We start from the raw sequence: 12,853 nt of genomic DNA on the forward strand, positions 1-12,853 counted from the left end.
GAGGGAGGAAAAGGGGAGGGAGGGGGAGGCACTGGAGCGGCCCAGAGCTGTTGATGGAGAGAGGAAAAATGGCCACCGGTCCAGACACAGGAAAACAGGCAGCGGGCGCGCGGACCGTCCGGCCCGGGCTGTGACACATGGACCTCGCGCACACTCTCGTCTGACCCCCCGGAGCTTCCTGCGGGACTGCGGAGCGTCCCTGAGCTTCCCGCCGCCCACACGCGCGCGTAACTCCGGTGAGTGACGCGTCCGCGGGAGCTAGCTGCTGTAGCCGCCTAGCATCGGGAATGCGCATCTCTGTGTCCGCGTCCTCCGGAGCCCCGGGCTGCGCGAGGCGCCGGTGTCAGCCGCGAGGCGCGCGCGGACACGACCCGCGGCCGCCGCAGCGGGGGCCCGGGCCTGCGGGGCGGGGGGGCCCGTCCTCAGGGGCCGCTCTGGAGCCGGACACAGGCGGGTGTTGTTGGGATCAGCTGGTGCGCACGGGCTAACGGGGCTAACGGGGCTAACGGGGGGGGGCTAGCCTGCATACAGCGGTGAGACAGCGGTGAGTGTGAGGGGGGGGGTTCATGTGTGGGAGGGGGGGGTTCTCCTCCGCACCGGCCCTGCTGCTCCTCTGCAGCTCCGCCTGATGCTCCTCTGCTTAGTCACCGGGCGGGATTCAGACACACCCGGAGCCCCCGGTCCCCCCGCGGTGACTGTCAGAATCCTCCGGTGACTGGTACCGCGCTGAGGGCCCGCGGGCCTGCTCTCTGCGGGGGGGGGGGGACAGGCTGCACTGATGCTGTGGTGATGCTTCAGGGCAGGGTCTCCACGAGCTCAGCCTGGGGGGCAAAGATCAGGCACATTAGAGATGATTATAGATGATAGATCAGGGGGGGGCAACGTCAGGCCCGGGGGCCAAATCCGGCCCTCCAGCACAGAACCTCTGGCCCTCAAGGTGAGAAACATCATGACACAAATCAGGAAGTACTTTGACAGTTTTAGGGCTAAATGGGAGAAATACTGTTAATGCTCCTGATGAGGTCAGATCATGCACATCTCTGAACACCGGACTAAACTCACTGATGCCGATATTTCTGACCGATTATTCCAAATGTCTTTAATCCTTTATGAAGCTTCTGAACTGTGTTGACCTGTGACAGCAGGGGGCGCTCTGTCAGGGGCAGAAGGCTGCTTTATTAACCTCTTAACTCCCGCCTGAACCGAGAGGAGCTTTTTCCTCACGTCAGCAGATTTTTTTCTCCATTTTTTGTTGGGTATTCAACTCATCTTTGTCACTTTTTTCGTCATTTTTTTTCATCAATTTTTCGTCACTGTTTTGTCACATTTCTGTCATTTTTTTGTCTTTTTTTTTTTGTCAAATTTGTGTCATTTTTTCATCCATTTTTTGTTACTTTTTTGTCTTTGTCATTTTTATCACAATTTTGTCCTTTTTTTTGGTCACATTTTTTTCCAATTTTGTTTTTTTCAATTTTTTGGTCATTTTTCTGTCAAATTTGTGTCATTTTTTCATCCATTTTTCGTCACTTTTTTGTCATTTTTTTGTCACTTTTTTGTCATTTTTTGTCAAATTTTTATCACATTTTAGTCATTTTTTTTCGTCATTTTTTGTAATTTTTTATTTTTTTTTTCGTCAATTTTTTATCACATTTTTGTCACATTTTTGTCATTTTTTAAAATCAATTTTTTGTCTTTTTTCCGTCAACTTTTTGTTAATTTCTTGTGACACCCGTTAGAGGCGGGATTCAAACCCCGACGACGGCTGAGCGTTACGGACAAAGTGACATCTCGATATAACTGTGGCTTCGTAACAGGCTGATTCTGTTTTCTTCAGTTTAGCCTCGTACGGTTTTGTTCTTAAAGGAACAGGCCAGCGTTTTTCCACACTGAGATATGTTCTTACCTGAGCTGTGACGAGTTCTTTAGGACCTGTCTGATCTTCAGTCACGTAAACACAGCGCAGACGGCGTTAGCATTTAGCCTCTCCCTCTCTCCTCTATAGCTCCAAAACAGGTCAAGATAGAAGCTACCAAGCTCTTCCACGTTTTGCAGTGAAGATCTTCACTGCACTTCTACAATTTTTTGGTAGTTTTTTTGTCATTTTTTTAGTCATTTTTTTAGTCATTTTTTAGTCATTTTTTAGCCATTTTTTTGTAGTTTTTTTTATTTTTTTGTAGTTTTTTTAATTTTTTTTTTAATTTTTTGTCATTTTTTTGTCATTTTTTGTAGTTTTTTTAGTCATTTTTTTGTCATTTTTTAGTCATTTTTTAGCCATTTTTTTTAGTTTTTTTTTAGTTTTTTTAGTCATTTTTTAGTCATTTTTTGTCATTTTTTAGTCATTTTTTAGCCATTTTTTTGTAGTTTTTTGTAGTTTTTTAGTAGTTTTTTTTAGTCATTTTTTAGTCATTTTTTAGCCATTTTTTTGTAGTTTTTTTGTAGTTTTTTTAGTCATTTTTTAGTCATTTTTTAGTCATTTTTTAGCCATTTTTTTGTAGTTTTTTTAGTCATTTTTTAGTCATTTTTTGTCATTTTTTTGCCATTTTTTTGGTCATTTTTTTTGTCAGTTTTTGTCAGTTTTTTGTAGTTTGGCATCCACACAGTAAAGTGAAGATTACTGAGCGGATTTCGAACTACTCCTGGTATTATTCCGCCTTACAATATAGTTCCCCCTTTTATCCGCTTAGAAAATCCACATTGTTTAATTGTGTGTAATTATACTTTGTAGTGGAACACTTCACGTAACCATATTTAAATAGGGGAAACGTGGAAGAGCTTGGTAGCTTCTATCTTGACCTGTTTTGGAGCTATAGAGGAGAGAGGGAGAGGCTAAATGCTAACGCCGTCTGCGCTGTGTTTACGTGACTGAAGATCAGACAGGTCCTAAAGAACTCGTCACAGCTCAGGTAAGAACACACGATTACTAAAATAGTTGTCAACTATTTCAGTAATCGATTAATCGTTTTCTAGTAAACACAGACTAAAATAGAGCAAAAAAGACATGACAATTATGTATTTTGGATGAAAACCTACTTTGTTTTTAAAGTGAGGGTCTGCAGTGTTTTGTACATTGTAAATTTAATCAACATCTGTCTTTGTCTCGTCCAATCAGAAGCAGAATTAGCACAAAGAGCCTCCTACAAACGTTTACTTTAAGTTTACTCCATCAACATGTCCTCAAGCGGCGCCACTTTAGCTTTATGTGATAAAAAAATTGAAAAAAATACAATTTCCATGCACCTTTCACAGCCAAGCGATTAATCGTAACAATAATCGGTCCATTAATCGATTACCAAAATAATCGTTAGTTGCCGCCCTAGTGGATACTCCCTACCATCAACATCAGGTTCACAAAAGCTGAACATGAAAAGTCAGAGATTTTCTTCCGATACTTAGAGAAAATCCACTCTTTGTGTCGATGCTTAAACTGTCTGATATTTGGACATGGTTTAAGGTCTACGTGTCGTTTATTCCATATTTCAGGACCACAAACGGACACACACAAACTGTTTCTGGATGTCCGGACATGGGCAGTTTTAAAGTGATCCAAGCCCCTTAAATGATATTTTCCTTCTCTTTCAGAAATCACCTGCTGAGTTTTTAGAGGTCGCTGCTTATTTTCAGCTTTGTACATGAATTGAGCAGTTTTAAAAGTGAAGTGAAGTTTTAGAATCTTGGCTTTAATAAACGGTGGATTGGTCTCGGTCACCAGCGTTTTGTTCTTATTGCTCTTTTTTGAAGGATGAATATTGGTTGTAAAGTAGTTTTATAATTATCACCCCAAATTTCAGCACAATGTGTCACGTAAGGCGATGTTCTGATCAGACAAACCTTCAGGTAGATGAAGTCGTGTCTTCAGTTGAGTTGAAATGTCCAGGATGTTCCGGGTCAGTTCCTCCTCAGGGTCATCGTGACTCAGTGTCTTTGCAGCAGAAGTCGCATAAAAGTCCCTCCCCGGGTGAACAAAGGCTGGAGTGTTTTAGAGAGAGAGAGAGAGCACAATACAGCAACACATGCAGCCACATCTGCCCTGGCCTGAGCACTGTTACATCACTTTCCAATACCTGAGCCTTTACCTGTGAGGAGTAACGTTAATCCCACGGTCACAGAGTTCTGGTCTTCAGACGAGGATGAAACCGTGTCCTCCTGGTCCTGTAGTCCTGGGTCTGGGCCTGGGCCTGGTCCTGGGCCTGGTCCTGGTCCTGGTCCTGGTCCTGGTCCTGGTCCTGGGCCTGGGCCTGGGCCTGGTCCTGGTGCTGGTCCTGGTGCTGGTCCTGCTCCTGCTTCTGCTCCTGGGCTGGTCCTCCTCCGCTGCATCGTGAAGAACCTCCATCACAGACCTGTATTATCTCCGTCAGTAACTGAATCCCTGAAGCGTCTGATGAACAGAGTCAGTAACTCTGTTTTAAATCTGATCTGGAATCTGAGCTCAGACACGGCGTTAGATCAGAACGTGTTTATGAAGCTGAAACTCGACTTAATGTTGAATAATGAGACTCTGATTACTCTCTGTGATCACTGTCGCTTTACCGTCTTTGTTTCTTTATTTACGGATCCCCTTTAGTCTCTTCCTGAGTCTCCTGTTGGGATTTGAGCCGATATGGTTTCTCTAAGGCCGATGCCGATCTGCACAGCCGATATTTTTGACCGATTATTCCAAATGTCTTTAATCCTTTATGAAGCTTCTAAACTGTGTTGACCTGTGACAGCAGGGGGCGCTCTGTCAGGGGCAGAAGGCTGCTTTATTAACCTCTTAACTCCTGCCTGAACCGAGAGGAGCTTTTTCCTCACGTCAGCAGATTATTTTCCATCATTTTTTTGTTGGGCTTCAACTCATTTTTCTTTGTCATTTTTTGTCAATTTTTTTTATTTTTTTCGTCAATTTTTTATCACATTTTTGTCACATTTTTGTCATTTTTTTGTATTTTTTTGTCATTTTTTTGTTATTTTTTAATCAATTTTTTGTCATTTTTTTAATCAAATTTTTGTCATTTTTTGTCATTGTTTCGTCAACTTTTTGTTAATTTCTTGTGACATTTTTGTCACATTTCCATCATTGTTTTCGTCTCAGTTTTTTTGCTATTTTCACACCTTTTTTCCAGAAGCTTTTGGATTGGGGTAAAGCCAAACTGGAGAAAACGTGCTCGGTTCAGGCGGGAGTTAAGGGGTTAAAGTGATTAGTGGACGTTAGCGTTAGCATGCTGCCGCTAGCTTTAGCAGGCTGTTGCTAACCGCAGCATTATGTGTTAAACTCTCTCAGGGATCGACTTCTCCAGGTCCTGAACCTCAGAACGAGGCGTCACATCCAGACGTCGGCACTTCCTGGTTCTGCGATCATGTGATGCGTCACATGGTCAGTGGTTCACCAGGAGAGGGCGCAGCAGAGCAGGATTCAGGAGGAGGACTCAGACTCTGGAAATGGCATAATGACAGGGTTTAAAGTTTTGAAAGGATGATTCTGCATCACTTTAAAGATCTTTTCAGCGCAGAAAACAGGAAGGGGAATATCGGCGTTAGATCGGCCGATAGTCGATATCGAATAGTTCCCAGTGATCGGCCTGCAGGGGGAGGCAGGTTTTCTTGGCGGAGGCTGATTTTCTTTATCGTAAACAGACCGAGGGCTGAAGCCACTGATTATTATGATTATCAGCCCAAAGTGAAGCACAACACTGGAAACATGACCATCTTAAAGGAGATAAATGACTTAAAATGGCTTGAATTAAAGTTCTTATAGCGTCCAATGGAATGAATGATGGAGCGTACAAGTGGCCTTTTTCCGTTTTATTTCCGTGATAAGTGTTTCCACCGTAAGAACTAAAAGCACATACCATAATAAATTAATACCATGTCTTACAATGAAATCCAAAACGTACAATAAATCAGATTACCTCTTTTCCCCATTCCAACCAGGCGCTAGTGCTTGACAAACACCCGCCATGACAGATTTAAACATTTCCGGTTACAAGCAAGGGAAATGACGCAATCAATTTTGGCCGGAATTTCCAAAATAAAACATGAAGTCCTTACAGTTCTTCTCTGTTGAATTTGAGTCTAATTTGAAGTAATCCAAGATACAAATGTTGGCGCCAATGGAACAAATCAGACAAATAATTGTTTTTCACTTGAAATGACACAAAATGATCTGAACTAAGAGAATAACGACGACTAAAGGTTTTATCTCATCTAAGACCAGAACAAATCTACTCAAACCTTAGATTTAATCACATTTTTTATCACATTTTTGTCACATTTTGTCATTTTTTTGTCATTTTTTTGTTAATTTTTTGTGATATTTTTGCAACTTTTTCATCAATTTTTCATCACTTTTTTGTCAATATTTTCTCACTTTTTTCCAGAATCTGTTCATTCATGTAGATTTATGTCATTTCTTCCTTAAACCGAGAGTTTCTTCCTTCAGATCCCAGTGTTGTACATCATGTATGAGCTCATCGGGTGCACTGACAGTATTTCTACCTTTTTTCTCCCATTTAACTCTAATAATGTTCAAAGTTCTCTCTGATTACTGTGATGATGTTTCTCAAACTCATCTTGAGGGCCAGAGGTTCTGCTGAAGGGCCGCATCTGGCCCCCGGGCCTGACGTTGCCCCCCCCGGCTCTGTAGTATCTGCTCTATAGTATCTGCTCACAGTTAGTTCCAAACCTGTGACCGGCAGGACGGCCTCGGACCCGACGCCTCGTGACTCGACTCGAGGCGTCGGAACTTCCTTTTTCCACAGGAAGTGGAGAAGGGAAGCGTCTGAGTCTGCTCCGTCAGGGTCTCGAGCAAACGGAGGGACGTCTCTGAGGACACATGATGATCCTCCTTGTAGGGGGCGCTGTGTGTTGGCTCGGAGGAGGCGGGGCCAGGTAGATGTTTAGCTCCTTGTATTTGCACTCAGAGGTACCAATACAGGAACGTTCCTCTGGAGCTCCTCCATGTAGCGGAGCAGGAGGTCGAGCAGGTGGATCAGAAGGTCAGGGGTTCGAGTCCCAGCTCCTGTTGTTGTGTCCTTGGGCCAGACACTCCCCCTCCTCTCCTCACACTGGTGCCTGAGTGAGAGAGCGATGAGTGCCTGGATCCTGAGGTGAAAAACCTGTTTGTAAAAGTCTGAAAGGAAAACGACTCTTTGATTAATCAGCTCGTCAATATCCAGGCTCACGTTTCACTGTCATTAATAATGTCATGTCAGTACAACATGTCAGAGCTGTAACACGGCTGTAACACGGCTGTGACACGGCTGTGACACGGCTGTGACACGGCTGTAACACGGCTGTAACACGGCTGTAACACGGCTGTGACACGGCTGTAACACGGCTGTAACACGGCTGTGACACGGCTGTAACACGGCTGTGACACGGCTGTGACACGGCTGTGACACGGCTGTGACACGGCTGTGACACGGCTGTGACACGGCTGTAACACGGCTGTAACACGGCTGTGACACGGCTGTGACACGGCTGTAACACGGCTGTGACACGGCTGTAACACGGCTGTTTGCTGCAGTGTCCTGGGGGGGGGTTGTTGCCGTGAGCGGCGTCATAGCAACAGCAGCATCGTCTGGAGGTTCAGCCTGACTGAGTTCACTCCTGATGTAAACATGTTCATCACAGCTGAACCACACGGAGGGGACTGATACAGATGTGATACAGATGTGATACAGCTGTGATACAGCTGTGATACAGCTGTGATACAGCTGTGATACAGATGTGATACAGCTGTGATACAGATGTGATACAGATGTGATACAGCTGTGATACAGATGTGATACAGATGTGATACAGATGTGATACAGATGTGATACAGCTGTGATACATATGTGATACAGCTGTGATACAGCTGTGATACAGATGTGATACAGCTGTGATACAGATGTGATACAGATGTGATACAGATGTGATACAGATGTGATACAGCTGTGATACATATGTGATACAGCTGTGATACAGCTGTGATACAGATGTGAACTCTGTGATTGTTTCCTGTGGAAAGTGTTGTTATGATGTGAGTGATGCTTTACTGTGTTATTCTTCTCTTTACATTTGATGAACTGTGAGTGTGACCTCACCTGTCCAGGCCTGCAGGTGGAGCCTCTGCAGGTGGAGCCTCTGCAGGTGAAGCCTCTGCAGGCGGAGCCTCTGCAGGTGGAGCCTCTGCAGGTGGAGCCTCTGCAGGTGGAGCCTCTGCAGGCGGAGCCTCTGCAGGTGGAGCCTCTGCAGGCGGAGCCTCTGCAGGCGGAGCCTCTGCAGGCGGAGCCTCTGCAGGTGGAGCCTCTGCAGGTGGAGCCTCTGCAGGCGGAGCCTCTGCAGGTGGAGCCTCTGCAGGTGGAGCCTCTGCAGGTGGAGCCTCTGCAGGTGGAGCCTCTGCAGGTGGAGCCTCTGCAGGTGGAGCCTCTGCAGGTGGAGCCTCTGCAGGTGGAGCCTCTGCAGGTGGAGCCTCTGCAGGTGGAGCCTCTGCAGGTGGAGCCTCTGCAGGTGAAGCCTCTGCAGGTGAAGCCTCTGCAGGTGGAGCCTCTGCAGGTGGAGCCTCTGCAGGGGAAGCTCTGCAGGTGGAGCCTCTGCAGGTGGAGCCTCTGCAGGTGGAGCCTCTGCAGGCGGAGCCTCTGCAGGTGGAGCCTCTGCAGGGGAAGCTCTGCAGGTGGAGCCTCTGCAGGTGGAGCCTCTGCAGGCGGAGCCTCTGCAGGGGAAGCTCTGCAGGTGGAGCCTCTGCAGGTGGAGCCTCTGCAGGTGGAGCCTCTGCAGGCGGAGCCTCTGCAGGCGGAGCCTCTGCAGGTGGAGCCTCTGCAGGGGGAGCCTCTGCAGGTGGAGCCTCTGCAGGCGGAGCCTCTGCAGGCGGAGCCTCTGCAGGGGGAGCCTCTGCTCCTGACGCCTTAGGCCTGTGCAATTAATCGAAATTCGATTACGATTTCGATTACAACAGTAAACGATTACAAAATTAGCATAATCGCAAAAAATCAATTATAATTTTTTTTTTTTTTTTTTTAATGTTTTTTTTTTTCAATATTTTTTTTCACATTTTTATTTCTAATTTTAAATTTTTGGATTTTTGTCACTTTTTTAATGGATTTTTGTCTTTTTTTTGATGGATTTGTGTCTTTTTTTGATGGATTTTTGTCTTTTTTTGATGGATTTTTGTCACTTTTTTGATGGATTTTTGTCACTTTTTTAATGGATTTTTGTCTTTTTTTGCTGGATTTTTGTCTTTTTTTGATGGATTTTTGTCACTTTTTTTCAAAGGCAACAAATAATCGTTTGAATAATCGTGATTTCAATTATGACAAAAATAATCGTGATTATTATTTTTTCAATAATCGAGCAGCCCTAAGACGCCCCTCCTGTTTCAGTCTGATGTCTTTGGTTCTTTGTCTCTGATCAGATCTTTAAGTGTGTTTGTCTCTGATCAGATCTTTAATATAATAATATAATATGTAAATGTCCTCGTGTGTTCAGGCGTCAGGATGAACATGGTGAAGAGGATGATGGGCCGGCCCCGGCAGGACGACTGCAGCCCTCAGGACAACGCCCTGGGCCTCATGCACCTGCGCCGCCTGTTCTCCGAGCTGTGCCACCCCCCCCGTCACATGACCCAGAAGGAGCAGGAGGAGAAGCTCTACATGATGCTGCCCGTCTTCAACCGGGTCAGTCTGAGGGTTCCACAGGCTCCTCGGTTCAGTCTCCACAGGCCCTCAGTTCAGTCTGAAGCTTCCACAGGCTCCTCAGTTCAGTCTGAAGGTTCCACAGGCTCCTCAGTTCAGTCTGAAGGTTCCACAGGCTCCTCAGTTCAGTCTGAAGGTTCCACAGGCTCCTCAGTTCAGTCTGAAGGTTCCACAGGCTCCTCAGTTCAGTCTGAAGGTTCCACAGGCTCCTCAGTTCAGTCTGAAGGTTCCACAGGCTCCTCAGTTCAGTCTGAAGGTTCCACAGGCTCCTCAGCTCAGTCTGAAGGTTCCACAGGCTCCTCAGTCCAGTCTGAAGGTTCCACAGGCTCCACAGTTCAGTCTGAAGGTTCCACAGGCTCCACAGTTCAGTCTGAAGGTTCCACAGGCTCCACAGTTCAGTCTGAAGGTTCCACAGGCTCCTCAGTTCAGTCTGAAGGTTCCACAGGCTCCTCAGCTCAGTCTGAAGGTCCCACAGGCTCCTCAGTTCAGTCTAAAGGTCCCACAGGCTCCTCAGTTCAGTCTGAAGGTTCCACAGGCTCCTCAGTTCAGTCTAAAGGTCCCACAGGCTCCTCAGCTCAGTCTAAAGGTTCCACAGGCTCCTCAGTTCAGTCTAAAGGTCCCACAGGCTCCTCAGTTCAGTCTGAAGGTTCCACAGGCTCCTCAGTTCAGTCTGAAGGTTCCACAGGCTCCTCAGTTCAGTCTGAAGGTTCCTCAGGCTCCTCAGTTCAGTCTGAAGGTTCCACAGGCTCCTCAGTTCAGTCTGAAGGTTCCGCAGGCTCCTCAGTTCAGTCTGAAGGTTCCGCAGGCTCCTCAGTTCAGTCTGAAGGTTCCACAGGCTCTTCAGTTCAGTCTGAAGGTTCCACAGGCTCTTCAGTTCAGTCTGAAGGTTCCACAGGCTCCTCAGTTCAGTCTGAAGGTTCCACAGGCTCCTCAGTTCAGTCTGAAGGTTCCACAGGCTCCTCAGTTCAGTCTGAAGGTTCCACAGGCTCCTCAGTTCAGTCTGAAGGTTCCACAGGCTCCTCAGTTCAGTCTGAAGGTTCCTCAGTTCAGTCTGAAGGTTCCACAGGCTCCTCAGTTCAGTCTGAAGGTTCCACAGGCTCCTCAGTTCAGTCTGAAGGTTCCACAGGCTCCTCAGTTCAGTCTGAAGGTTCCACAGGCTCCTCAGTTCAGTCTGAAGGTTCCACAGGCTCCTCAGTTCAGTCTGAAGGTTCCACAGGCTCCTCAGTTCAGTCTGAAGGTTCCACAGGCTCCTCAGTTCAGTCTGAAGGTTCCTCAGTTCAGTCTGAAGGTTCCACAGGCTCCTCAGTTCAGTCTGAAGGTTCCACAGGCTCCTCAGTTCAGTCTGAAGGTTCCACAGGCTCCTCAGTTCAGTCTGAAGGTTCCACAGGCTCCTCAGTTCAGTCTGAAGGTTCCACAGGCTCCTCAGTTCAGTCTGAAGGTTCCACAGGCTCCTCAGTTCAGTCTGAAGGTTCCACAGGCTCCTCAGTTCAGTCTGAAGGTTCTCCACAGGCTCCTCAGTTCAGTCTGAAGGTTCCACAGGCTCCTCAGCAGCAGAGAGGGCTCTTGTTTCATTTAGTCTTCAGGGCGGAGTCAGAACAGTCGAGTTACTTTACTTCTAACACACGTCACAGGATCAGGGGCCAGTGATGCTCCAGCAGGTGGACACCAGTGGACACAAGGGGGCGCTGTCTCAGAGTCCATGTGAACTGACTTTGCTCAGAGACTTTAGGTCAGACAGAGTCAAAGTAACATGAAGCTAAATACACTGAACTCTTTGTTTCCAGTAAAAAGGCCTCAGTTCAGTCACAGAGCGTCAGGTGAAGAAGGAAGTCATGGAGCTTCTGCTTCAGACAGAACCTCAGACTCCGGCTGATCATAAATACTTTCATTCTACAAAAACAAACCCTCGTCACTTGTATCTGCTGTAGGTCCTGTGGTTCGCGGCTGGCGGAGGCAAATTAAAGCCGGGCTCTAAAACAGGCCGGGGCTTTTATTAGAAACTATAGCAGTAGAAATATTCCCCATGTTAGGAGTTTGTCTCATACTGGTGTAAATGAAAACTCAGGTGCAGGAAGTAACAAACTGAACCCGGGCCGAGGGGGACGCTGCGGAGGAGCTGATCCCAGCGTAACTTTGACACAGATTTAGCCACTTTTCAAACCTCCTGTGACCATATTTGGAAACAGGGCAAATGTTTATGACCCTCCAGGGTTTTAATAAAGTCTCCATCGCGTCTTCAAAGCACGTCCAGCTGCTCCGTGTGCAGGTCAGTCCCACGCCTCAAAATAACTCCTCCCATCAGCGCGAGCGTCTCGTCTTCTCTCGGGTCAGTCTCATGATCGATCACAAACACAAACGCTCCGTCTAAACTCGCCTTTTACACAAGATAACAACAAATAATCCGGTCCGGTAAAAACGAAACAGAAACCTGCAGTGACACTGATGTCAAAGCTCCGCTAACGGCAACGAAACACTTCCTGTTGTCCCGACAAAATAAAAGGCGTCAATGTTCCAGCCGCTGGGAGAGGGTTTGAAATGTTCATTAATAAATGAACCTGATATTTTAGGTGCAAATGGAAACAAATCTCGTTTTTCTTCGTTTTCCTGGTCGTCCGTTTTGCTCAAATAGAAATAAAGGCCTGTCTCTAATTGTGGCCTGGTTCCAATAAAGGCCTGGTCCCAGATGCCCTTGAGTAAATAAAGGCCCCGGCCGATATTAGAGCATTTACGGTACAGGACGTTTAGACTTATTACTAAGGAATACTTGAACTTCTATCTTTTATTGTTAAATCCAGCAGACGTGTCATGTTCTAAAGCAGGAGCTCCACGACTTCCTTCTTCACGTCTCAGTCTGTGTGTGTGTGTGTGTGTGTGTGGTGAGGCCTCAGACCTTTTCCAGTAAATACAGAGCTCAGTATTGATCATGTTACTGTGACTCACGGTGTCTGACCCACAGCCAATCAGATCACAGTGACTCAGAGTGGGCGGGGCTCAAATGATCTGAGCGTAAAGAAGCTTCTCTCTCTGTCCCAGGTGTTCGGGAACGCCCCCCCCAGCAGCATGACCGACAAGTTCTCCGACCTGCTGCAGTTCACCACGCAGGTGTCTCGACTCATGGTGACCGAGATCCGCCGCCGAGCCTCCAACAAGTCCACAGGTGAGCCCCGCCCCCCCCCCCCCCGAGTCTCCTCCCCCCCCCCCAG

The 12,853-nt window shown here is 46.8% G+C and overlaps 1 protein-coding gene across 1 annotated transcript in view; it reads left to right on the forward strand.

Annotated features, from left to right (window-relative positions):
• Positions 1 to 213: 213 nt before the first annotated feature.
• wdfy3 (WD repeat and FYVE domain containing 3) overlaps positions 214 to 12,853 on the forward strand; it is a 146,044-nt gene continuing 133,404 nt past the window's right edge. The window contains 3 exon segments of the mRNA XM_079563969.1: positions 214 to 236; positions 9,445 to 9,632; positions 12,684 to 12,807. Coding sequence (XP_079420095.1) covers positions 9,453 to 9,632; positions 12,684 to 12,807 — 304 coding nt within the window. The 5' untranslated portion in view covers positions 214 to 236; positions 9,445 to 9,452.

The sequence above is a fragment of the Gobius niger genome (assembly GCF_951799975.1).
Source record: "Gobius niger genome assembly, chromosome: 1".
In the NCBI taxonomy this organism is placed as follows: Eukaryota; Metazoa; Chordata; class Actinopteri; order Gobiiformes; family Gobiidae; genus Gobius; species Gobius niger.